At 40.2% G+C, this 27765-nt stretch overlaps 1 protein-coding gene across 2 annotated transcripts in view; it reads left to right on the top strand.

The window, feature by feature from the left end:
- The window catches only part of LOC133084193 (calpain-3), a 128670-nt gene that overhangs the window by 29626 nt on the left and 71279 nt on the right, over positions 1-27765 (top strand). For both annotated transcript variants that reach the window (XM_061180429.1, XM_061180430.1), the window contains exons 7-20: positions 977-1043; positions 2471-2567; positions 3635-3815; positions 4044-4197; positions 7591-7826; positions 10465-10591; positions 11510-11589; positions 13814-13957; positions 15089-15185; positions 18389-18490; positions 19831-20074; positions 22684-22748; positions 24240-24316; positions 27600-27674. In XM_061180429.1, the coding sequence (XP_061036412.1) occupies positions 977-1043; positions 2471-2567; positions 3635-3815; positions 4044-4197; positions 7591-7826; positions 10465-10591; positions 11510-11589; positions 13814-13957; positions 15089-15185; positions 18389-18490; positions 19831-20074; positions 22684-22748; positions 24240-24316; positions 27600-27674 (1746 nt within the window). The remainder of the gene's footprint in view (positions 1-976; positions 1044-2470; positions 2568-3634; positions 3816-4043; positions 4198-7590; positions 7827-10464; positions 10592-11509; positions 11590-13813; positions 13958-15088; positions 15186-18388; positions 18491-19830; positions 20075-22683; positions 22749-24239; positions 24317-27599; positions 27675-27765) is intronic.

The following is a 27765-nucleotide window of genomic DNA, read 5'->3' as shown; positions in this document are numbered from 1 at the left end:
GCTGAAGCCCGCGTGCGCCTAGAGCCCATGCTCCGCAACAAGAGAAGCCACTGCAATGAGAAGCCCGCGCACCGCAACGAAGAGTAGACCCTGCTCGCCGCAACCAGAGAAAGCCCATGCCCAGCAACAAAGACCCAACGCAGCCAAAAATAAAAATAAATGAATAATTAATTAAAAATTAAAGAAAAGAAAAAGAATTACAATATGATCCAGTAATTCCATTTATGGATACATATCCAAAACTGAAAGTGGGACTCAAACAGATATTTACAGCCTATGTTCATAGCAGAATAATATTCACAGTAGCCAAAAGGTAGAAGCAATCTGGTAATCCAAGAGTCATTGACAGATGAATGCACACACAAAATGGAGTATATACATGCAATGGAATATTATTCAGCCTTAAAAAGGAAGGAAATTCTGATACATGCTACAAAATGGATGAATCTTGAAGACATTATACTAAGTGAAGTAAGCCAGTCTCAAAAGGACAAATACTGTATGATTCTACTTATATGAGATATCTAGAGTTGTCAAATTCATAAAGACAGGAAGTAGAAAAGTAGTTATCAAGAGCTGGGGGGAGGGGAGAATGGGGAATTATTGTTTAATGGGTGCAGAGTTTCAGTTTGGAAGGTTGTAAAAATTTTGGAAATGGATGGTGATGATGGTTGTACAACGTGTAAATGTACTTAATGCCACTTAAAAATGGTTAAAATGGTAAATTTTAAGTTATGTATATTTTACCACAATAAAAAATATATTCATGTCTGCTATAGATCATAAGGATGATTAATGGCATTTATATAGAACATAGATCTAATTTGTTTAATATACTGATATCACAAATTGGCCTTTTAAAAGATGAAATCACTTCCTCAGTCTAATATTTTAATCAAATAAATGTGCTATTGTGGTAACAACATTTGTTGCAATATATAACCTCAGTTTGCTCCCTTTTTTTTTGTGCCAACAGGAAAATCAAGAGGAACTGGGCCTGTGGGAGGAGAAATTCAGAAATTTTGTGGATGTCAAAGATAATGGTACAATTAAAACTGGTGTAGTGTTAAAACAGACCTTTCCAAAATGGCCAAAAGTCTCTATCTAAAAGTCCGTTGAGCTTTGGCACCTAAACACGCGACTTCTGTAAGGTGAACAGAAATCTCATGTTTGGGTCCCCTATTCTTCAGTAATGCATTGCAATAGAGAAATAGTGAGTGTACGACTTGTGGGGAGTGTAGGAGAAGTATAGGCCTCATGGAGCTTCTGGTCTCATGGAGGTCCGCATACTGCTTGCACTATCCAGTGAATCAGACAGCTGCAAATTCCACATTCTATTTTTATGAGAGTCAAGTGATGAGAAACCAAGTTCTAGAGCTCATTGGCTCCAACATTTCAATGCAGTAGTTCTCAGCCTTTTCCAGGCCTCCCCATCATTCATGTGAGCATCATGTGACCATCTATGACATTTCTCACTAGGCTTAGTGATGGGGGGGAGGGTGTAGGTGGCTGGGAAGGAATTTGTCCCTTTAGGAGACACGGTTCAAATACTTGGGGCTTATTTAGTTGGAAAAAATACTTTTCTCCTTATTTCTCCCTACCCTGGGGAATAACAGACCTTCCCTAACTCCTTGAGAATCTCTGTTCTGGCATCTATTTCTATAGCCTCATATAATGATCAGGACTGACATGTGCCCAAAAATTATAAGTAGAGGGGCCCTAAAGCTCCCCTTTCTGTAATGTTATAATCCTTTTTACCTTACCTAAAGCACCCCCTTTCCATAAACTCCTCCAAATAAGGACCATTTGATGGCAAATACTTTTACCTGAGAGTGAATTTAAGTCAGTGTTATCTCTCCTAGTTACTTTCGTTTTCCCCATATCTCTAAAATAATTGTTAAATAAAGGACTTTGTCTTTGGCTAAAGGAAATTTATATATCTACAATCACAGGGAAGGGGGTATTTTGAGGAACCAGGAAAGGTCCTCCTGGTGCCCTTGACCTTATAGTTCCTGTATGCAGTAAGAATGAACAGTCAGGCAGAAGACACCCAGTCTTTCATCTAGTAAGTATTAAAAGTGCTCACTATCCTCTGCTTCCGAAAGCAAACAAGTATGCAATACATTTCTGGAAAATTTAGATTAGGGAAAAAATCTAAAACTTTGTAATCCTATTTTACAGATAGAAAAGAGATTTACTGTAAATGAGGACACAGAGAACTTTAGCACACAGCTAAGGAAACATAACTAATAAGTGCCCAGAACTTTGCCGTGTGCATTTTTGTATCCCCACAACACCTAAATATAACATCGTACAGAGAGTCAGCATACATGATTTACTGATTGATCAGGGCAAGCTCAGGTCTCTTGATCCCTAGTCTAGTCATCTTGCTACTCTTATAGTTGCTGAATCTCCTTAATTGATTGTCCCACTGAAAAGCAAAACTCAGTCACTATCTTGGTCCCTGCAGGTCCTACCTCCATTGGTTTGGATTTCTCCTTGCATGGGTTTGAGCATGTCTATGGGATCCCGCAACATGCAGAATCACACCAACTTAAAAATACCAGGTAAAGTGAAAACAAGAATTCTTACAGGAGGCTCTGATTTCTGGACTGGAAAAGTTTGAAAGGAAAATATGTGAGATGTCTGAGGCAGTGCTAATATGTATCTGGCCTTTCCCCTCTTGATATTGCTTGTAGGTCTTTAAGAATTTCCCTTTAATGATCGCCCAGAGCAGTGGTTTTCAATTTTTACTTTTTGGCAAAAAGAAGACAATTATAAAAACTGTAATGCTGAACCTAAAAATATAGAGGAAGTAAAAATATGGAGTTTCTGTGGTTGAAGTAGCGGGGAGAGCTTCATCGTATCACCTCCCCGGGTTTTGCTTTCACCTCCCAAGGCCTTTCTGTGGAACCCTGGGAAATACACTGTGAAGATCACTGACCTAGAAAAAGGCTTTTACCAAAAAAGGACAGTGAGCCAGAGAATGGAAGAGTGTGGCATCTCATATCACCTTTGATTCCCTCGGGGAGATTATTTCAAACTAACACTATTGACAAACAAATGCCAGGGGTATCAGACTAAGAGGAAGTGGAACCAAAGAGAAACAGAGTCTGGTCAAATTTGCCAGGTTCAGATGCTGTTTAGATAATAGGGAGACATAGTGACAAGTGAATCAGAAACTGTGTTGCTCTCACACCAACCTGAGCTCCGTGTTCCCCACCTCAATTCAGTTCCTAATCTTTCCCTACTCAGCACTGTGGAAACATGTTAGGATACTATCATTTTGCTTTCACGACAGAGAAATACTCACAAAATTTGTCAATTTATTGTGTGCTTGCTATTATGCAGGATTCACAGGAAATGGTCCTCACCTCACAAGAGATATTTAGAAAAGCTATCTAAGATATGAGATCATACACGCCAATAGTAGCATGAGGGGATGCCAAAGGAATCAAAGGAGGAGGATCATATTCACCCACATTGGGTCAGGAAACCTTTAGGGAAGTGTTAGGAGTTGAGCTTTGAAAGATATATTGGACCCAAGGGGAGAATGCAGGGGAGAATGGAGCTATAATATTCATTAAGAATATATATGCAATGGTAATTGGTAATCCTTCTTTGTGTGTTTCAGTGATGGAGATGCTTACCGTCTTTATAACCTAGATGTCTATGGATATAAAATACATGACAAAATGGGCATTTATGGTTCAGTGCCTTATCTCCTGGCCCACAAACTGGGCAGGACTCTAGGCATTTTTTGGCTAAATGCCTCAGAAACACTAGTGGAGATCAATACAGAACCTGCTGTAAAGGTGAGCAATGGATCATGGCTGCATGTCATACTCACAGAAGAAACAAAACCACTGAAGTGTGATTGTAGCTCTGGGCTTTTAATGGTAGTCCTCTGCCTCCAGAGTCCTTGCAGTATAATCAGTGAAGGTTATTGGTATGTACTAAAGGATCAGACTATTACACACATATGGATGGGTGTTGTGGGTTAGAGGGAAATTTTTCAGACCTTCATTCCATTCCTTTTCCAGTATGCATTGACCCAGACGGGCCCAGTTGCTGCTAAACAAAAGGTCAGATCTCAAACTGATGTGCACTGGATGTCAGAGAGTGGAATCATTGATGTTTTTTTGCTGACAGGACCTACACCTTCTGACGTCTTCAAGCAGTACTCATACCTTACAGGTACTTGCATGTGGAAGTGCCAGTTTCTTTTTCCATTATATTTCCTCTATCCCATGTAGAATCACTGTAAATTAATATTTGTTGTACACCATATAGCATTTATAAACAACTTAACCAAGCTTTTAAAGAAGCAAGAATTTCTCCTCCCACTCTCATCCCATTCAGCTTGGTTAAACATTCCACTGGGGCTGGAACTCTCCATTCTCTAATCCCTAATACTCACCATCTGCCTTCCTTAGAGCCTTTTAACCCCTGGGCTTTCTCTGCCTTTATCTCAGATGACCAGTATCCCAACCTGAACTTTTCTATGTTCTCTTCTCCATTAAAATATAGTGGCTTTAGCACTATAAAGCATTTTATCTTTAAAAGATATGAGATCATCTCAATTGATTGCAGAAAAAGCATTTGACAAAATCCAACACTATTTCATGATAAAAACATTCAGAAGACTAGGAATGAAAGGAAACTTCATCCACATGATAAAAGGCATTTATGAAAAATTCACAGCTAACATCATACTCAATGGTGAAAGACTGCAAGGTTTCCCCTAAGATCAGAAACAAGATGAGGCTTCCCGCTTTCACCACTGCTACTGAACATTGTAGTTAAAGTTCCAGCCAGAGAAATTAGTCAAGAAAAAGAAATAAAAGGCATCCAAATTGGAAAGGGAGATATAAAATTATCTCTATTCATAGATGATGTGATACTATATGATAGAAAATCCCAAAGAATACACACACACACAAAATTAACCAAAGTTGTAGGGTACATGGTCAACACACAAAATTAGCTGTGTTTCTATACACCAGCAATGAACAATCTAAAAAAGAAATTGAGAAAACAACTCCATTTACAATAACATCCAAAGGAATAAAATACCCAGGAATAAATTTAACCAAGGAGGTGAAAGACTTTTATGCTGAAAACTACAAAAAATTCCTGAATTAAAGAAGGCCTAGATAAATGGGAAGAAATCCCATGTTCGTGTATTGAAAGATTTAATATTGTTAAGCAAACAATACTATTGGACGCAATCTACAGATTTACTACAATCCCTGCCAAAATTCCAATGGCCATTTTTTAAGAAATGGAAAAGCTGATCTTTAAAATCATACTGAATTTCAAAGGGCCCTGAATAGCCCAAAAGTCCTGAAAAAAAAATGTTGGAGGACTCATACTTCCCAATTTCAAAACTTACTACAAAGTTAAAGTAATCCAAACAATGTGGTACTGGCATAAGGATAGACATATAAGCCAATGGAATAGAATTGAGAGTCTAGAAATAAACCCATACATCTCTGGCCAATTGATTTTCAATAAATGTTCAAGACCATTCAATGGAGAAAGAATTGTCTCTTAACCACAAGGCAGTGGGACAACTGGATATCCACGTGCAAAAGAATGAAGTTGGACCCCTATCTCACACCATATACAAAAAATTAACTCAAAATTGATCAATGACATAAATATAAGAGCTAAAGTCATAAAACTCTTAGAAGAAAACAGGGGTAAATCTTCATGACCTTGGATTGGCAACAGATTCTTAGCTATGACACCAAAATCATGAGCAACAGAAAAAATAATTAGACAAGTTGGACTTCTTTAAAACTAAAAACTTTTGTGCATCAAAGGACATTATCACAAAAGTGAAAAGGCAACCTATAGAATGGGAGAAAATATTTGCAAATCATACATATGATAAGGGTCTAGTATCCAGAATACATAAAGAACTCTTATAACTCGACAATAAAAAGGAACAATCTAATTCTAAGATGAGAAAAGGGCTTAAATAGACATTTCTCCAAAGAAGATGTACAAATGGATTAACAAGCACATGAAAAGATGCTCAACAGCACTAGGTATTAGGAAAATGTAAATTAAAACCACAATGAGATACTGCTTCCTACCCACTAGGATGACTAAATCAAAAAAAGGGGGGAAATAATAAGTGTTGGTGAGGATGTAGAAAAGTTGGAAACTCATACATTACTGGTGGGAACGTATCCTTCAGTTCTGGAAAAGTTATTGTTCCTTTGAAAATATCTTCACCTCCTTTTTCTCTTTCTACTCTACAGATTTTATAATCTTCTCTTTTTTGTCCAATCCTGAGCAATTTTCTCAATTTTATCTTCCAGGCCTTTCCATTTATGCTCATATTTCTAATTTCTGCAGACTCTTTCTTATCCTCTGATTGTTCCTTGTTTCTAATATCTTATACTTGTTTTATGCTACCCTAGTCTTATTTTATGGGTGCAATTTTTTTTCATCTCCCAGAGATACTAATGATGACATTTTGATATTTACTCTGATTCCTTGTATTGTCCCTATTTTCTCAGAGATCCTTTTATTCTATTTCTTTATGTGAGTCCCTCTGTCTAATTTTGGAGGCTCTACTCAAATGTTGGATGATCCTTGGCTATCCATGCATACTTAAGAATAAGGTTCTGCCTGGAAGCTCTGTGTACCTGGATGAGTTTTACACTCTCGTGTTGAGGTGGAGGGGGGAATTCTCCTGTCCGCTAGTGTTCTGGGAGCAGGGATGAACCCTTCTTGTCGGCATCCCCATCACAAGCACCCTGGTGAAAGCTTCCTTGGCTTTGCTCAATAGTTACCACACCACCCCTGCCTGCTGCCTTCCAAATTTTGTTGAAATTACTCCTCTCCCATTCTCTTTGTTCTTGTGGCTTTATTCTTTTTTCTCTTTCTTTCTTTTCTTTATTCTGATTTTAGTGGGACTTTAAGAGGGGAAGGAGATAAATGCAAGTGGTTGACCAGAAGTCCTCCATGTTATCAGTAAATGTTTTGATGATAATTTCCTGACAGTTCTTCCTGCCTTCAGTTTCTTTGCCTTCAAGTCTGCTCCCGACTAATTTTTCTAAAACATAGGTCTGTTGAGGTTACATCTTGCCAAACTTTTGATGACTTCCTATACAAGAAGATTTAGAGTCCTTAGCCTGAACTACAGGGTCCTTTACAAACTGACCCTATCCAGTGTCATCTTCTGCTGGCCTCCTTCACAGAGTAACCACCCTGGAATATTTATTTTTCCCTAAGCTTATCATGTCCTTCTCTGCCTCTGTATCTTTTCTATTTCCTGTGCCTCAATGATCTATTCATTCTCCCTGCCTGAGAATACTCTTACTTATTCTTCAACGTTCTAACCAAGTGTTACCACCTCTGTGAAGCCTTTCAAGACTCCATACTTCACTGCAGGCAAAATTTATTAGCCCCTCTGCAGTCCCACAGCACTTGAGGGTAGGGACTCTACTTTCTTCTTGATGTTCTAAGTACCAGGCTCAGTGCTTAGACCTTGTAGACATTCAGGAAACATTTATCAAATGTATAATTATCATTGTGGTGGTAATTGGCTCAGTTGTCATCTCCCCCTTTTAGGCACACAAGCCATGCCCCCTCTCTTCTCCTTGGGGTACCATCAGTGCCGCTGGAACTACGAAGATGAGCATGATTTAAAGGCAGTGGATGCAGGATTTGATGAACATGACATTCCTTACGATGTCATGTGGCTGGACATAGAGCACACTGAAGGCAAGAGGTACTTCACCTGGGACAAGAAAAGATTCCCAAATCCCAAAAGGATGCAAGAGCTGCTCAGGAGCAAAAAACGTAAGGTAAAATAAGCCAGCACTCTGAACCTTTTCATTACAAAGCATTTTTAAATTTTTTAAAGTTGCCTTGATACATTAGTAGAAGAGAACCATCTGGTAAAAAACGGCCAGGAAAATAGTACCTTCAATTGTAACTGTAACTGTGATAACAGAAAAGCAATGGTGAGAAGGTGGCCATCCCTGCCATCCATCCCTGTCTTAGTGGTCTAGGTTCCCGTAAGGATGAAGGGGCCTAGCATTCAGTCCCATTCGTTGTGGCCACCCTGTAGTGATGTGATGGATGCACCCCATGCAAAATATGATTTTGATGACAAGATTGATTATGTCACACTGGCACCAAGAGGGTATGAAAAGCTAATTAGTCCCATAGTGAGGCATTCTTGGGGGAGCAGACTAGCTCCCAAGCTCCTTTGAAATTGGCCTGAGAAAGCTGGGAAAGGAGACAGGATCAGGTTTTAAGGTTTTAAGGTGGTTAGAGGGTTGAACTGGGGTGAGGATTCCTGTGCATGCACCGGGGCTTGTGTGGTTTGAACTTCCTGTTGGCACCAAAGAAGGGAGCATCAGGGCTTTCTCTGTCAGTACACACGGATGTGGGTGGAAGGCTAAGGGGGAGTGATGGGGCTTGAAGCTCTTAACAGTCGCTCAGAAATGGGGTCAGATTCTTTATTACACCATTTTTCCCGCATGCTTCCCTGATGGACTCCATCTGTCCATATGGCCAAGGAAAGAACTAAAATAGAAAATGAGGACAGGGAGAAGACACTGGAAAGTGTGTAATGCGGGGGGGTGGGGGGGGGTGGTGATAGCAATAATGAAAAGGGTGAAGGAGAAAAAAAGAGGAGGAACCCCATATGTATCACATAAATGGATCCTTTCAGTCCCTCTCCCCGAGATTAAAGTTGCCTTTTCAACCCATTGCATTGATCCCCAGGCCTTTCACAGGTGGTCAGAGCCAATGCTGTTAATTCCTAATCTCCCAATTAATAAACAGCTACCATTTATTAGGCATTTATTATGGAAGCAGCCCAAGAGCCCATCGACAGATGAAAGGATAAAGGAAATGTGGTATACATATACAATGCAAAATTATTCAGCCTTTAAAAGGAAGGACTTTCTGATACATGCTGCAACATGGATGAACCTTAAGGACATTATGCTAAGTGAAATAAGCCAGTCACAAAAAGACAAATACTATATGATTTCACTAATCTGTAATACCTAGAGTAGTCAAAATCATAGAGACAGAAAGAAGAATGGTGGTAGCCAAAGGCTGGTGGGGAGGAGGGAGTGGGAAGTTGTTTTTTTGTTTTTTGGGGGTTTTTTTGAGTTTTTTTTTTTAATATTTATTTATTCATTTGGCTGCACCAGGTCTTAGTTGCTGCACGTGGGATCTTTTAGTTGCAGCATGCGGGATCTTTAGTCATGGCATGCGAACTCTTAGTTGTGGCATGTGGGATCTAGTTCCCTGACCGGGGATTGAACCCGGGCCCCCTGCACTGGGAGCACGGAGTCTTAGCCACTGGACCACCAGGGAAGTCCCGGGAAGTTGTTTTTAATAGGTATAGAGTTTCAGTTTTACAAGATGAAAAGAGTTCTAGACATTGTACAACATTGTGAATCTATTTGACACTGTTGAACTGTACGCTTAAAATTGGTTAAGATGGTGAATTTTATGTTATGCATATTTTACCATAATTTAAAAATTTTGTAAGTTTTTGAGCAATGGAGAATTAAACTTTAGTATGTAGAATAGATTTGAATAGATATGAGGAAGGGGTATTAGAAGGTTATTCTAGCCAAATAAAGTGGTTTTGAGGCCCCCAAGTAGGTGGAAGTGATGGTATTAGAAGGGCAGGGAGAGATGCTGGAGAAGAGTGCTGTGATCACAGCTCTTCTCAAGCCTCCTTCCTAAATATGGCTGTACCATATTTAGGTTTGGGGATTTTTTGTTTGTTTTTAATACGCTAGTTTCTTTTCTTTAATGTTTGCTTTTGTGTTATCTTAGCCTCTAGCTGTCTAGGGAGCAGGGACCTTGCCTGCTTAATCCTTTATGTAAAGCACCCAGCACCACAGAGAGATAGAAGCCTAATAAATGTGATCTTAAGAACATGTATTGTTGGGGCAGCAATAATTGTGAAAAAGGATGGGCGTGGTTCTGATACCAATTTATATTCCCATAAGCCCATGAAAGGTTATAGGATTTTGCTCGTGTCTGAAATATTTCAGTAATAGTAGTTGTTTTGAGTAAAATTTGAATGCCAGGGCTTCCCTGGTGGCGCAGTGGTTGAGAGTCCGCCTGCCAATGCAGGGGACATGGGTTCGAGCCCTGGTCTGGGAGGATCCCACATGCCGCGGAGCAGCTGGGCCCGTGAGCCACAATTACTGAGCCTGCGCGTCTGGAGCCTGTGCTCCGCAACGAGAGAGGCCGCGACAGTGAGGGGCCCACGCACCGCGATGAAGAGTGGCCCCCGCTTGCCACAACTAGAGAAAGCCCTTGCACAGAAACGAAGACCCAACACAGCCATAAATAAATTAATTAATTAAAAAAAAATTTGAATGCCAAAACTATGATGAAAACATGTAAATGAACGTATGGCTCGTATAAAACTGACGAGTTCTTTAAACCTTTATGTCCTAACAGCTTGTGGTCATTAGTGACCCCCACATCAAGACTGATCCCGACTACTTAGTGTATGCTAAGGCCAAAGAACAGGGCTTCTTTGTGAGGAATCATGAAGGGGGAGACTTTGAAGGTGTATGCTGGCCTGGTAAGATGTCATTTGATACACCTGTTATCCACTGTTTAGTCCCAACTAATGAAGGTTGCATGGCCATGTTTCTAATTTCTTGTAGTTGTCACATGCTACATTTATGTGCCTTTCCTTAAAGATGATAGTATTATCTTCTTTTATAGCTTTCATTTAACATCTGATACATTGTGCTTTGTATACATTTATAAGTCAATGAATGAATGAAAAATTAACAAGCAAACCTCAGTGACATGCTATTCCCCTAAGCAAATAAAAATTAAAAGCCAGGGAATGAGAAAATGAGAGGAGGAGAAAGAGGAAGAAAGAAGAAGAATCCTGCAATCTCTCTCCCTGTGATTCTTCTTTGCCCTGTTAGCCCATAGTTTTGACTTCCCAGCCTTTCATGAGTGACCTCAGCTGCCCCTGACAACTCTGAAGTCTTCATTTGAGAAATTATTAGTTTAAAGCCTTGGTAAAAACTCCTCAAGGACAAAAGGGAATCACCACTCTGTCATATGATAGCACTCTATCACAAGTCCATGCATTGTAGAGAAACCGCACACATTCCTCTGCTCCGTATACCACTTATAATCATGTCTCTCCTCTCTTTAAGAACAGAGAGGTCACTCCAGGCTATCTGCCATCCTTACTGGGCCTGTCTGAGGCCATCAGTGAGGGACAGGCTCCATCTTGATGCTTGTTCATTGGCATTCCCCTGGCCGCTGAGGTTGAGAGGGCTAGTGATTGTCACTGGAGTCCAGCATTGCCTTCTTCATTCGCTTCTCACCAGACCGTGCCTCTGTATCAGCTATCTTTTACATTTGATGTGAGGTGCCCATTCATTACCCAGCTTTCACATCTGATATTCTTCTTTACAAATATCTTACCATGAGGAGCACCGTTCCTAACAGGCTGTCTACTCCTCTGCCTCTGCAGGTCTCTCCTCTTACCTGGATTTTACCAGTCCCGAAGTCAGAGAGTGGTATTCCAGTCTTTTTGCCTTCTCTGTTTATCAGGTTTGTTTTTATTCTTTTGCTCTTTCCTAGTTACTTGGAAGGATAAAGTAAGGAAAAAAAGTGATTAAATAGAGCTACTCTGCTTCACTGAGTAGCTCTTGATAAATAATACTTGTATGAAAAGACAGGGATGCCAGGGACTTCCCTGGTGGTCCAGTGGTAAAGAATCCGCCTTACAATGCAGGGGACGCAGGTTCGATCCCTGGTCAGGGAACTAAGATCCCATATGCCATGGGGCACCTAAGCCCGCACGCCACAACTACTGAGCTTGGGCGCCTCAACAAGAGAGCCTGTGTGCCGCAAACTACAGAGGCCACATCCCCTGGAGCCTGCGCGCCACAACTAGAGAGAGAAAACCCACACGCCACAACTAGAGAGAAGCCCGCACCACCAACGCGCCTCAACAAAAGATCCCTCATGCCTCAACAAAGATTCCACGTGCCGCAACTAAGACCTGACGCAGCCAAAAGTAAATTAAATAAATAAATAAATAATAAAATAAATCTTATAATAAAGACGGGGATGCCAACCACATTACAGACCTTGGTGGTGCCAGGAGTGGTGCCATATGAATTACCAAGTGCACAAAAGCTGTGATTTTGACTTTTATTATGATAGACTCTATGATATATCAAAGTACTTAATAATAGAGACTATATTTTCAAACTGTATAAATTTTTACATAAAATAGTATTGTATAATATTATTAAAGATGATGATAATGATATATGAGAAAGTATCTTGCAAAGTATAATGTGATATTAAAAGTAAGGTACAATAATAATTCTTAAAATCTTTTAAGAATCACAGAAAACTGGAGAGGCCACATCTAGAGAACCATTTGCAATCAGCAGTGGTGATGAGAATAATGATGCCTGATATAAACTGAGTATGTGCTGTGTGCCAAGCACTGTGCTACTCACTTTATGTGCATTATACCATTTCATCTTCACAATAACTCTTTGAAGTTGGAATTGTAATTAACTCTAATCCCACAGGTGAGGAAATCAAGGCATGGACAAGTGTAAAAACCTGCTAAGTTCACCCATCTAGTAAGTGGTGGACCCAAGATTTGAACTCAGGTCTGTCTGTCTCCCAAGCCCAGCTCTTAACCACTAAACTCTAGTTTCTGAGCATCCTGTATTAGGATATAGAAAATAACTTAGAGCAGGGGTAAAGAACACGTGGGCCAATCTGGCCTTGCTCATTTGTTTCCCTATTGTCTAGGCTGCTTGCACATAAATACAGCTGGGTTGGGTTATTGAAAAAGAGGCCTTATGGCCTGAAAAGTTGAAAATATTTACTGTCTGGTCCTTCCAGAAAAAGTTTGCCAACCCCTGCGTTAGAGGGTGCTAAAGAACAGTCAAAGTGGTTAAATATTTGGAACCCATATAGCCGTGTTCATAGAAGTATACATGATTAGAAATAACTCAAAGTAAAGAGTCAAAAGAAAACATATAAGCCTCCTCCAGTCATTTGAAAGGCTACCATGTCGGGGAGGCAGCAGATGTATTCTGTGGTATCCCAGAAGGCAAGCTAGGCCCTGTGAGAGGATGTTACAAGGAGCAAGACTTTCAGAAAATAATGAAATGAGCTGCCTGAGGGACTCCCGGTCATTGTAGCTATTGAGTCAAATGCTGAGAGACCAGGGATTCTATAAAGGGATTGCAGCACCCTGTTAACTACATGACTCAACAGCCCCTTCCCACTCTAAAGCTAACAATTCTATGTGGAACGCAAACTATAGATCCTGCTAACAAACGGGTATCCTAGCTGTCAAACCTTTCATAGTGTTAGAGGGAAGGGAGAATCTTTTCATGGACAGCTATAATTGCCCGTAGTTAAGAGTTGTAGCAGATGATGGATGATGTAGAGCCTAATTGTGAACATTCACAACCTTTCCTGTAGTGGTTCTCCAGGGGGTCTCGGAGCAGACCTGTGGGCAACATGGGAGTACAGCACAGCACTCTTTCATTCATAAGTACTCAACAAGTACTTATTGAGAACCCTCTGACATTTAGGTTGTTCTAGGTGTTTGGGATTTATCAATGAACAAAACAGACAAAATTCCCTGCCCTTTGGAACTTTTATTCTAGCAGAGGACAGAGCATAGATAATAAACATAACAAATAATAAATTAAATGGAGTAAGAAAGAGGAATAGGGACGGCTATCATATTAACCTTGTCACTGTAGTTTTATCATGACCAAGATTGACTTCCTAGGGATCTACTGACATCCTCTACATATGGAATGACATGAATGAGCCCTCTGTCTTTAGAGGGCCAGAACTAACCATACAGAAGAATGCCATTCATCATGGCAACTGGGAGCACCGAGAACTTCACAACATCTATGGCTTTTATCAGGTAAGACATCTAAAAAGCAGCCACCTGGATCCATGTGCCCTGCTCTTTGGGCTGAAAGTCATTTGCTTTGTAACAACCGTGCTATACAGTTCATTTCTCTGTGTGTCTTTTCTGACAACTGTTGATACAATGGGCCTTATCAGGTTGTGGCCAATATAAGACTCATTATTTCTCCCTTTGCATCTTTTCCATCTATAATGAACTTGGTTAATTTATAGATATTGGGAGATTAATGATAACATAGAAACATCTTCCTTGACAGGAGCCATTAGTAAATGGCATTAGATAATACCTCAAACCTTTTATTGAAGTAGCCTGTGTATAAATATGTAAACAAAGGCAATTAAAACAGATTTTTTAAAACTTCACAAACGTCTAAATACAGCAAGTCTTATATTCATACCAGGGGAGTAAGATTTAGAACACAGGTGCACAATTTCAATATGTATACTTCTAAATGTAGAAAGCCTTCCTTAAGTACTTAGCCTTCTCAATAGGAGGTGGTAGAATTGTTTTCCATTTGCCAGTCACATCCAAAAAACTTGGCAGTCACTTGCCCTAATTTATATCCTTGGTTCTTTGTTATCTTTAAAATGTAATGGTGTTCCTTTGGGCCTCCCACCAATTGCTGTTTTCCAGCGGGAGCTGCTGGCTACATATAGCACGATTTTCAGATGGTATCTGTGTACTTCTCTACACAACCTCTTGCTATAACTGTAAACTATCAATACTTTATAGTTGGAGAATTTTCTTATGTAGGCCAGGGCCAGTCACTTAACCTCTCTGAATCAGTTTTTTTTTGTTGTTAATGAAAACTTTCTCAGAGGTTTTTGTGTAGGTTACTAGAGAAAATCTTATAAACATGCCTTGCAATAGTAAGCACCAAGTAAATACTATTATTTACTATTATTTCATTGCTATTTTAATCAGATAAATTGTTTTACTCTTTTAATAGGGGAATTTAGAGTAGTTTCATTACATCATGAAAATTATTGGGCAGATTTTTAATATTTTCCATTTCACATTCCCACCTACTATTTACTTTTTGCATGTGAAATAGCTTATTGGGGATGTCTGCACAATGCCATAATCCAGTCATCTCTTTGAAATTTTTCTCCTTTGACTTTATAGCAAATGGCCACTGCAGAAGGACTGATCCAACGATCTAAAGGGAAGGAGAGACCCTTTGTTCTTACACGTTCTTTCTTTGCTGGATCACAAAAATATGGTAAGGACTGGTTCATATGATCAGACTTAAAAACACAAGCTAGCAATCTGTCTCTTTTGACCATATATGGTATATGGTGCTACTGTGTTGATGCCTTCATTTTCAGTAGGTCAGGTCTTAGAGTGTAGAGAGCAATGTGCTCTGAAGTGTGCATTTTGTCCTTTGAGACTGAGTAAACCAATTTTAATAAAGTTTAGTTACTTTTTTCCCACTGAAGAACTGGACACTTAACTGTTGGGAGAATGACTTCAGAGTATCTGTTTGCTGGGATGGTCATTTTTTTTTTTTTAACATCTTTATTGGAGTATAATTGCTTTACATTGTTGTGTTAGTTGCTGTTGTATGACAAAGTGAATCAGCTATACATATACATACATCCCCGTATCTCCTCCCTCTTGCGTCTCCCTCCCACCCTCCCTATCCCACCCCTCTAGGTAGTCACAAAGCACGGAGCTGATCTCCCTGTGCTATGCGGCTGCTTCCCACTAGCTATTTTACATTTGGTAGTGTATATACGTGAACGCCACTCTCTCACTTCGTCCCAGCTTACCCTTCCCCCTCCCCGTGTCCTCAAGTCCATTCTCTACATCTGCGTTTTTATTCCTGTCCTGCCTCTAGGTTCTTTAGAACCTTTTTTTTTTTTTTTTTTTTTTAGATTCCATATATATGTGTTAGCATACGGTATTTGTTTTTCTCTTTCTGACTTACTTCACTCTGTATGACAGACTCTAGGTCCTGGGATGGTCATCTCTGATCCTGTCTCTTTGATTTATCAAGACCAGAGAAAATATACTTGAACACATTCCTTCAACCACCTGTTCCACTCGGCAATGTGGTTTAAAATAGACCCAGCTTTTGCTTGCGGTCAGCGTCATCTATAACTGGATCCGGTTTACTAGCTAATGCAGATCTAGTTCAACATAACCACCCTGCGGCAGGAAGGCTATTTTAAGTCCCCTGGCCTTGCATAAATAACCTGAAGCTTAGGTCCTAGTTTGAGGAATCCAGCCTTTATTGTACCACAGACAATATTAGGCCTCCTACTCCACCCCTGAAAACCAGCCCCAATGGCACTCTGGAAAAGGCCAAAATATAATCATCGGGCAAAGATTCAAGTACAGAGATACTCAGCATTAGTCCTTAAAATAAAAAATGAAGAAAATCCAAATATCCAACAATATGGGAATAGTTATTAAATTATGGTATATCCGTATGATAGACTATCATAAGGCAATTTAATATAGCAGCGTTAATTGCATGAGAAAATTTTTGTGACATCATGATAAAAGAAAAAAACAGTAGAAAGCCTAAATGTTTATATATTATCCTGATTTTGTTAAAGAAATAAATATATGTAGGTAGTAATCTAAGTAATTATAATACTGTGGTGATTATGAGTGATTTTAATTTTCTTCTTTTTACTTATCTGTATTTTCCAAATTCTCTACAAGTATCCTTTTTAATCACTATAACAAGTAAAGTCTTTGAATGAAAACATTTATAAGCAGCAGTTTAAAAAAGATAATGGGGGTGGGGGAGGGATGGACTGGGAGTTTGGGGTTAGCAGATGCAAACTATTACCTAGAGAATGGATAAACAACGGGTCCTGCTGTGTAGCACAGGGAACTATATTCAATGTCCTGAGAGAAACCACAATGGAAAAGAATTTTAAAAACTGTATATATATGTATAACTGTATCACTTTGCTGTGCAGTGGAAATTAGCACAACATTGTAAATCAACTATACTCCAATTAAAAAAGAAGATAACAGAAGATACGCATACTAAGTAATCTTTGATCTCTTAAATATTGGCTCACTGCCTAGTCTTCAGTACTCTGTGTGAAGCTGTCGATTTGCCCCAAAGCATAGCAAGTGAGGCATTACAGAGAACACTGCTGTGTCAAGTTCTATGCTGAGACCAATAGCCAGAGAGAGCTTTCAACAGAACAACCACATGAGACCTAAAAACATCTGAACGTTTACATGAACTTTGTTTCTTGATAAGAATGTTGTCGTGTGGGTTTCAACATCATTATGCAGATATGTACATATCTCATCTGAAGTCAAGGAGAAATTATGAGAATACTATTTTAAAAGTCCCTCGAAAATATTTTTCTTTGCTCCCCATAGGACAGCCTAAAATTTCTACAGAATATTAAAGCAAAAATAGCTACCAAAAGTATTTTGGTAAAAGATTGACAAAAGTGTTTCAGGAGTAATCTAGACTTAGTAACATAAGATTTTTTTCCTTTTATGAACCTCTTTAGTGTTATATATCTTTACAAGCTCTTATCAACTATTCAGTGCGCAAGAGCACTGACTTTAGAGTCAGACTGCCTGAGCTCAAATCCTACCATATCCATTGTCTGCCATGTTTCCCTCACTGTAAAATAAAGTTAAACAGTGTTTACCTGATAGAGTTGTTGTAATGATTAAGTGGGATAATACAGGCAAAGCAACATAACACCTGGCTCAGTGAGGGCTCTGTAAATGTTAACTATTGTTATTGCTGCTGTTATTATGTCTCCCTTGTACTGTCTTAAGTCCTCTTATAGAGGATTTTGTGGAGTTGGGGGCGGTGTGTGGTGGATAGGCATGTAGATCAATGGAACAGGATAGAGAATCCAGAAAGAGTCCCACACATATATGATCAAATAATTAGCAACAAAGTTGCTAAGGCAATTCAATGGAGAAAGGAGTTTTTTCAATAAATCGTGCAGGAACATGGGGTATCCATGTGGGGGAGGAGGAAGAACCTTGACTCTTACCTCACACCATACACACAAAGTAACTCAATATGGAATATAGACCTAAATTATAAAAGCTACGACAAACAAAAAGCTTCTAGAAGAAAACGTAGAAAATCTTTGTGACTTTGGGGTGGCAAAAATTTCTTAGATAGAACACAAAAAACATGAACCATAAAATAAAAAAAGATAAATTGGACTTCATCAAAATTAAAAACTTATGCCCTTTCAAAGATATTGTTAAGAAAATGAAAGTCAAGCCACAGACTGAGAGAAGATATTTGCAATATACGTATATATCTGCCAAAGGACTTGTATCCAGAATATATAAAAAGAAATGTTTTCCTTTATGTTGGTTTGCCTATTACAAATAAGGAATCTAAATATGAAATTGAGCACCTGGGCTGATATGTGATTTTTTTTTCTTTTAATACCTTCTTACTGATGACCAAAGGTGCTGTGTGGACAGGTGACAACACAGCAGAGTGGAGTTACCTGAAAATTTCTATCCCTATGTTACTCACCCTCAGCGTGACTGGGATCTCTTTTTGTGGAGGTAAGATGATATCCTCAAGCTTGACGTGAGAGAAAATCAAAGGGAGGGTGTTTTCTATTTTTTTTTTATTATTAATTTTTATTGGAGTATGGTTGCTTTACAATGCTGTGTTAGCCTCCACTGCACAACAAAATCAATCAGCCATACAAAGGGAGGGTATTTTCATCAAAGCTGGTCACAAATCCCTTCTTGTGAGCTGTTTTCAACAGGGATACTCTATGGCCATACCACCCTGAACGTGCCCGATCTCCTCTGATCTCGGAAGCTAAGCAGGGTCAGGTCTGGTTAGTACTTGGATGGGAAATGGGGTAAACATGGGAAAGAGAAAATGAGGAGAGTGAAGGAGAGCAGACTAGAGAGGAGAGTGAAGGGGACGCTTCAGAGCTGTGTGTGTATTGTCTGAACTGAGGACATGAAGAAAGTCATCAGAAAGTGAGCCAGAGTGTTTCTTTCCCTCATTCTCCTACTGCTCCCTCCTTTAGACACTCTTGATAACTGAGTTTCTCTTCTTGAAACATGCCTTTTCTACCTGAAAGTGAGAAAAATGGAGAGAACTATAAAGAATTTAGCAAATCAGAAATCAGCCTTACAGAACTCCTGTGACACGTTTTAACTGTTAAATACACACACACACACACACACACACACACACACTCTTGGAAAAGATAAATTTAATTAAAATAAGATTCTCTGATGGGCTGCCTTTCCCTAATCCTAATACTTCCCTGCAGGTGAGAGATCCCAGTATGGAAGGTGCTCAGCATGGCTACAGGGCCAGCTGCTCCTTGTATTCAGTGGGCCTGGGAGCACCTTAATATCACTTTTTGATAGATGTGGTTTTTTATGGCATTGGTCCACATTCAATACAAGGAATATGTATCCTGCTTAAGGGATAAGCACGAAATTCTCCCTAAACCTCTAATTCTGATTATATCTTTCCCTTTAGTTCTTTCTGTAATTTTTATCTTGCTTCAGCTGTTGATTTCAAATGAAATCAATTGCCAAACCGCCACCCCACCCCTAAACACAGGCTTATTGAATTAGGCAGACATTTTGCAATTTCTGGGTTACCTGGGCTCAGGACATACAGAAATGTTGATCTTGCAGTAAAGCCTTTTGACAGGAAAAAAATATATTCAAAGAGCGTACTGTCAGATCCCCAAACAGCCTTGAGTTTTTTAGTATGTGCTCCCTAATTTGAGGCCACAGTTTTATGCTGTCATTTTGAGTGTGCATACAGCGCCTTTGCCCTGTCCGTCTTCAAGGCCTTATCTTACCTGTGTACATCGTCTGTTAGACGCCTGGGTGTCTGACTCAGCCTTTCTTAATTGACTAATCAGCGGATGTAGGCGGCTTCATCGGGAATCCAGAGGCAGAGCTGCTAGTGCGGTGGTACCAGGCCGGAGCCTACCAGCCCTTCTTCCGTGGCCATGCCACCAAGAACACCAAGCGACGGGAACCCTGGCTCTTTGGGGAGGAGCACACCCGGCTCATCCAAGAAGCCATCAGAGAGCGCTACACCCTCCTGCCCTACTGGTATTCTCTGTTCTACTCTGCACACGTGGCTTCCCAACCCGTCATGAGGTAAACAGGCTTCACCAGTCACACCAGCAACCAATCTCTACCAGAAGATCCCCTCAGCCACTGGCAATGGAGTGATTACAGTGATTGCAAAAGAAAAGCCAGGTGTTTAACCAAGTGCCAATCAGCTTATTGAGCACCAACTGTGAGCAGGGTCAGGCAGTGGAGGTCACAGAAGATAAAAACTAGATCTCCTGCGACTTGGTGGTTCAAGTGTTAATATTTGGTAGGAGATAGAAATAGGAGAAACAAAGAAAAGAAAAAGGAAGTGACTTTGTAACTGAATTCATCCAATATTTAACCCATGTAGTTCCCCTACAAAACTTGCCACCGCAAAATGTGTCTCTTTGGCTTGAGGATTCTTGGGGGCTGATTGTTTTTAAGAAACAAAAGGCTCAGGAAGTCTTTCTTTTTAACCTCCTCCCTAACTGCCTAAAAGAATTTAGTTAAAGGACCTGGTCCAGGGAGTGCATTATCACCAGAGATATCTACAAGGAATATGAGCTAAGCATGGTAGGAGGAACATGGAGACCGAAGTCCTCTCTGTGTCCCATTGTCTCTGCATGGCCCAGCAAACATTTGTTTACCAAACATTTGTTTTTCCATCTCTGAGTGAATATCCTTCCTCCCCTTTGAAGTCCCAAACCCACTCCCTTCTCCTTTTCTCAGGTGTTATATAAGCCTTAATTGCCTATCTTGTCCTTAGGCATCATATTTTTATGGAACCCCCCTCATATGTACTAATTAAATTTGATTTTCTCCTGCTAAATACTCTCATGTCAATTTAATTCTTAGACCAGCCAGAAGAACCTAGACGGGTAGAGGAAAGTTGTTTTTTCGTCCTGACACCCACAAGCATCCTCTCATGAAGAACAACTTATTCTGCCAGTCTTAGCTCTATCTTACCCTTAGGACTTTTCCTGGTGTATGAATCATATTCTGATTCTATTTTGAAGACAGGATGTGAATACCAACTTTCTGGGTTAGAGAACAGTACACACAGAGACACACATAGTAAGCACATCAAGACCTCTAGATTAGCAGTTCCTCAGCCTGGCTCAGATCAGAATCATCCGAGGAGCTTTTTAAAAATACAGATTCCAAGGCCATACCACCAAACCTACTAGAAATCCCTTGGTTAAGTTCCAGGGATCTATATTTGTTAGAAGTTTCCCTGGTGATTTTAGACATCAACCAGGTTTAGAGACTGCTGCTTTGTTATATTTAGTAGGAAAGGAATAGATTATTACAAAGGCTAGTGAATAAACTAAAAATAAGTTTCTCTTATTAAAAAATATCTTCTCCTCATGAAATTGAAAATAATATTAGAACCATTAGGTTAATATCCAGATACATAGGTATTGAAAGCTTTATGATTTTTATAAGCCCAAGTGCCTCCTAGTTAGTTGTGTACAATAACAATAAAACAAAACCCAAAACCTACACAAGTTTCTGAAACCTTCAAAAAATGTTGCCAGCTTGAGAACAAGAAAAACCAATTATTTTTATTTAAATAGGCAATGATTAACGATTCATGAAAAGCAGTGACAGAATGAAAAAATGGCACAGATTTTACAACACTATAAAATTCGGTTTTACAAACATTTAATTTGTTTTACACCAAACGTGTTAGGCATTTGGACTTGGACAAAGCTCCGATTCTGTCTGTCAGAGTAGTATTTAGTGCTCAACAATAAGAAGGGGAAATTTCAGGTACCGGAATTCTCAAGCTTTCATTGAACCATTTAAGCTAATACATAGCTCTTTCACATAAGAAAAATATATATTGGGGCTTCCCTGGTGGCGCAGTGGTTGAGAGTCTGCCTGCCAATGCAGGGGACATGGGTTCGAGCCCTGGTCTGGGAAGATCCCACATGCCACGGAGCAACTGGGCCCGTGAGCCACAATTACTAAGCCTGCGCGTCTGGAGCTTGTGCTCCGCAACAAGAGAGGCCGCAATAGTGAGAGGCCGGCGCACCGCGATGAAGAGTGGCCCCCACTTGCCGTAACTAGAGAAAGCCCTCGCACAGAAATGAAGACCCAACACAGCCATAAATAAATAAATAAAAAATAAATAAATGGATCATCACATTTAAAAAAAAAAAGAAAAATATATAGTAATCATAACAAGTGCTCATAAAATCTATTTTTATAAATTTATTTATTTAATTTATTTATTATTTTTGTCTGTGTTGGGTCTTCATTGTTGCATGTGGGCTTTTGCTAGTTGCGGCGAGCAGGGGCTACTCTTCGTTGCAGTGTGCAGGCTTCTCTTGTTGCGGACCATGGGCTCTAGGCGCGCGGGCTTCAGTAGTTGCGGCTCACGGGCTCTAGAGCACAGGCTCAGTGGTGGTGGCACACGGGCTTAGTTGCTCCGTGGCATGTGGGATCTTCCCGGACCAGGGCTCGAACCTGTGTCCACTGCATTGGCAGACGGATTCTTAACCACTGCGCCACCAGGGAAGCCCTCATAAAATCTTGAATCATACAAAAAGAGTCTTGGCTTTTTCCAATTTCCTTTGAATAGTTATAAAACTGAAAATGTAAGTGACTGAATTATAATAAAAATCTAATGATGTTGAAGTAAGAAATTTCTTTTTTCCTTTCCCCAGGCCTCTGTGGGTAGAGTTCCCTGATGAATTAGAGACTTTCGGTATGGAAGATGAATACATGCTGGGTGAGCATTTCTTGATTAATTATAGTTTTGATAAATACTTTAATTATGTTTTTCTTATTGTATTTTCTAGTGTAAGAATGCTAAAAAATCCCTAATCTCAAGAAAGCCAAAAACAAAAATAAAAGAAATTCCATCACTAAGATCTTTAGTGTATTAGTGGGATCACAGCTCTATTCTCTTGTCATGCAGCGCTTCGCATAACATGTTAACTTCATATAAACCCATTCTATTTGTGGATGCAATTTGGGATTCTTGTCTGGGTCCACTCCTAAGCCTTATGATACCACCACAGGGAAGGGAAGTAGAAAAAAGTAAACCAGATAGTAAAGACTCAGAAGAGCTTATTTCATAAGCAAGATAGGGTTGTTTGTTTGTTTGTTTTGGGTTTGGTTTTTTTTTGTTTGTTTTGTTTTTTGGGTTTTTTTGGTTTTGATTTTGGTTTTGGTTTTTTGGGGCTTTTTGTTTGTTTGTTTGTTTTGGTTGGCCTCTTCTTTAACAAGGGTTAACCAGATTTGGAACATGGAAGTTTATCATTTGGGGAATGGGGTCAAGAAGCCAGGCTCAACATAGAGTTGCCCAAAAGGTGAATTCCATTTCTAAATAGTAGAAACCCCAAAATGTAAACAACCTATCTCTTTTGGTCTCCACTCATCCTTAGGTCTCAAGTTTCAAAGCTACTTCCCTGGAGAAGATTTCCCTGACCAAAATTGCTTCCTAATACCTAATTCCACCTGCATTAGTCAAAGTCAATCCCTCTTATTATATAACTTTCATTCCATTTTGTACTTTCATCTTCTTGGTATTTGTCTTAACTCTAATTAATTTGTAATTACTTGTTTAATATCTGTCTTTACTGACTGTAAACTTCATGAGGGTGGGGACCATGTCTGTCTTATTTGCCACTCCATCCCCAGAGCCTTAGCACAGTGCCTGGGACTCAGGAGGAACTCAACGAATATTTGTTGAATTAAAGAGCAAATTCATAAATGAATGAATTTTACATATGGTGGTGCCAAGATCAAAATGAAATTAATAATCCAGATTGCCTTTAAGAGAATTACAGGCTTCCAGTGATACCTGCCCAAGGAAGAGGACCTGAGTATCTACGTGGACCACACTTCTGGGTCACAGTTGTAGACTCACCACGATCAAAGTCATGTATAGCAAACAACGAAGCACTTAGAGAAGTGCAATGGTGCTTTCAGATGACAGTTATGCACAAAATGAGGCTGTGCCAGACTTGTCAGGGTCCCTGCCTGTAATCCTACTATACCATAGGAGGATTAATGATAGGTAATAATACAGTTACCTCTTTGAGCACCTGTTCTCTTTCTAACTAACAGTGCATCTCCCTGATGAATCATTGGTTCAACTCACCAAGATCTCTACCTTCAAGAAGTTCAGTTGAGTGGTCTTTGAAACCACAAAGAGAAGGGATGTTTTCAGACCTCTTATCATGATATTCAACTTTATTTGTTCTCCATTTTTCAGGAAGCGCTTTATTGGTTCACCCAGTCACAGAACCAAAAGCTACTGTGGTTGATGTGTTTCTGCCAGGATCAAATGAGGTAAAAGTAAATGACAAACATCCGCATACCTTACATGCCTCACGTCTCTTCCCTTCAAACTTGGTGGCTTAAAATGACAAAAATTTGTGCTCTCACACCTCTGGAGGCTTGAAGTCTGAAATCATGGTGTCACCAGGGCTGGTTCCTTCTGGAGGCTCTGAGGGAGAATCTGTTCCATACCGCTCTCCTAGCTTCTGGTGGCTGCCTGCACTCCTTGGCATTCCTTGGCTTGTAGCTGCATCGCTTCAGTCCATGCCTCCATCTTCACAGTGTGTGTCTGTGTCTCCCCTACCATTGTCTCTTATAAGACACTTGTGATGTTATTTAGGGACCATCTGAATAATTCCAGATTACCTCCTTATCTCAAGATCCTTAATTTAGTCAAATCTCTTAACCATAGAAAGTAATATTCACTCCGTCCAGGGATTAGGAAGCAAATACATCTTTTTGAAGAGCCACCATTCAGCCCACTACACTTGTCATTACTGATATGACAATAACCAGGCTTTTCTACCAAGTGCTCACGAATGATGTTCTTTCTGCTTGGTTTCTCTAGTAACTTGTAGTTCTGAAGGTGGGGCTCTTTATAAAGGTTCCCCTGCCAAGCAGAAACCCGAGAAAAAAGTTAAATATGACAACAGCTAAATAAATTGTCCTGCCAAGCATTTCTGCTGAGAGTTTCTCAAGTCGATTCTGACAAAGCGTAGGTTCCCATTGAGAAGAACTAGCTCCCTTTCTGACTTAGCCACAAATTTCTATAATGACCTATTAACATTGCAATCACATTGTTGTGACTATGTAACCTATTCCTTCAACACTATTTCCCAGACTGTTCTGTGATTGTTTCTCTTGCTACATCTTCCCAAAGCCTGGGTAGGAGAGCCAAGCCGTTTCTTGCCAGAACTTTACCTTGCTGGTTAGCTAGTATCGCATCACACTGTGCAGGGAGCTATCTAAAGGCCTAGCTGTCACCTTCCCCGTGTTTCTGTGTGGCCCATTCCCTCCCCTGCGAATCTGTTTATCAGGGAGGGCTTCTCTGACACCCTGTTTAAGATTATAAACCAGGGCTTCCCTGGTGGCGCAGTGGTTAAGAATCCGCCTGCCAATGCAGCAGACACGGGTTCGAGCCCTGGTCCGGGAAGATCCCACATGCCGCGGAGCAACTAAGCCCGTGTGCCACAACTACTGAGCCTGCACTCTAGAGCCCGCGAGCCACAACTACTGAGCCCGCGTGACACAACTACTGAAGCCCATGCGCCTAGAGCCCATGCTCCGCAACAAGAGAAGCCATGCAATGAGAAGCCCACGCACTGCTACGAAGAGTAGCCCCCGCTCTCTGCAACTAGAGAAAGCCCGCATGCAGCAGCAAAAACCAATGCAGCCAAAAATAAATAAATAAAGTAAATACATTTTAAAAAACCAAAAGATTATAAACCACTCCCGCTGCCCTGGTACTGTCCAGCCCTCCTTCGTCCTTTATATTTCTCCACAGAACATGCCATTTTAAACATTCTATGTATTTACTTTTATGTTTTGTTTATTATTTATCTCTCCCATTAGAATGTTAGCTTTTTGAGGGCAGTGATTTTTATCTGTTATGGTCTCTGCTGTATCCCCAGCATCTAGATGGGCACGTGGCCCATAGTAGGCCTTCTGTAAGTACTTGCTGGGTGAGGAGCTTGGTGACTAAGCTCCGGGTCTGATCTACGTTATGTTTTGTATCAGTTGTTTGCTAGGCTGGAGATCTTTGAATATGGCACCAGAGCACACACTCTATACCTCTCGTTTCAGTTAGTTAGACTGGAAATGGGTCAACAGGAAATCCCCAAATATTGTTTGAATCCTTTTTTTTTTTAACCTTTCACTCCCACCAGCTTTTTATCTAAAGCTAGTAGAATTCACCAAAGAAAGACATTAGGAGAAAAGAAAGCTAAGACAATATCCCTTGTAAACACAGACGCAGAAATCCTTGACAAAACATTAGCAAATTGAATCCAGCCAAAGATAATACTTCATGACAAGGTGGGGCTGATCCAGTTGAATTAAGAGTTCACTGTAGCTAGCAATTGTCAGGTCACAGCCCTCTCACATTCACAGCAGGACAATGACAGATTCAACAGCCCAGCTTTATAAAGGCTCTGGTAATCCCAGGAGGTGAACTTGCGAAATAGACTCTGTGGCTGCCAGAAATTATATTGAACTAGAAGAGAGAAAAAGGTTTTGTTTTCATGCTGCTTCTGATGGTATCTTAAGGATTTATCCCACCAAATTACTTTGCAGGACTTTTTTGGTGCTTTAGCAAGTAAACCCCCTTGACAGGCCTCTCAGGTAAGAGTTTGAACCTCATCCCTGAATTGAACTCTGTTAAGAAACAATGACACTATAGTAGTAATCCAAGTTTCCATTTGTTTTTCTCTAAGGTCTGTTTCCTTGTCTGACACTTTTTTTTCTCCTGACTCATTTGTAATCTGTTTGCTTGCAATGTACTTTTCTGCTTTGTTGTGGTTTTCTCTCTTCCAGTGTCTTTTTCACTACTGGATCATTAAGTTTTTTTGTTTTTTTAAAAAAAATTATGTATTTATTTTTGGCTGCATTGGGTCTTTGTTGCTGCACGCAGGCTTTCTCTAGTTGTGGCGAGCGGGGGCTACTCTTTGTTGTGGTGCGCAGGCTTCTCATTGCGGTGGCTTCTCTTGTGGAGCACAGGCTCTAGGTGTGCGGGCTTCAGTAGTTGTGGCACGTGGGCTCAGTAGTTGTGGCTCACGGGCTCTAGAGCACAGGCTCAGTAGTTGTGGCACACGGGCTTAGTTGCTCCGCAGCATGTGGGATCTTCCTGGACCAGGGCTCAAGCCCATGTCCCCTGCATTGGCAGGCGGATTCTTAACCACTGCGCCACCACGGAGGTCCCGATCATTAAGTTTTTATAAGCCAACTGGACTATAAAATACATGAGGGCAGGTTCTATGTCTTTCTGTTCACTCGTGTGTACCCAGCAATGCTGGGCACACGGGAGATTGATCTATAAATAACTTTTGGATGGATGAATGGAAAAATGAATGGCCTTTTAGTCAGCTTAATCCGTCACAGTACTAGGTTTTTCCTTTGGAATCTTTTTAAAAGCATATGTTCTTCCTAACTTCTACTCAAGGTGTTTTTTTTTTTTAATTGTATTTATTTTAGCTTTCTGGTTATTTGAAATCCAGATAAATGGATGTTTTACTAAATAATGAAATTGTGAACAGAGTTGCTTATGCACTCTTTTTCATTAGGGTCTGTTTCTTTTCAGGTCTGGTATGACTCTAAGACATTTGCTCATTGGGAAGGAGCATGTACTGTAAAGATCCCAGTAGCCTTGGACACGGTAAGTTATTTTCAGACTGTTATTTTTACCTATTGTGCTGTATTAGTGTACTCGGGCTGCCATGACAGGATACCATAGACTGGGTGGCTTC

Source organism: Eubalaena glacialis, chromosome 2 (genome assembly GCF_028564815.1).
Source record: "Eubalaena glacialis isolate mEubGla1 chromosome 2, mEubGla1.1.hap2.+ XY, whole genome shotgun sequence".
Lineage (NCBI taxonomy): Eukaryota > Metazoa > Chordata > Mammalia > Artiodactyla > Balaenidae > Eubalaena > Eubalaena glacialis.
Note: the sequence above shows the minus strand (reverse complement) of the source record. Positions and strands in the feature narration are given on the sequence as shown.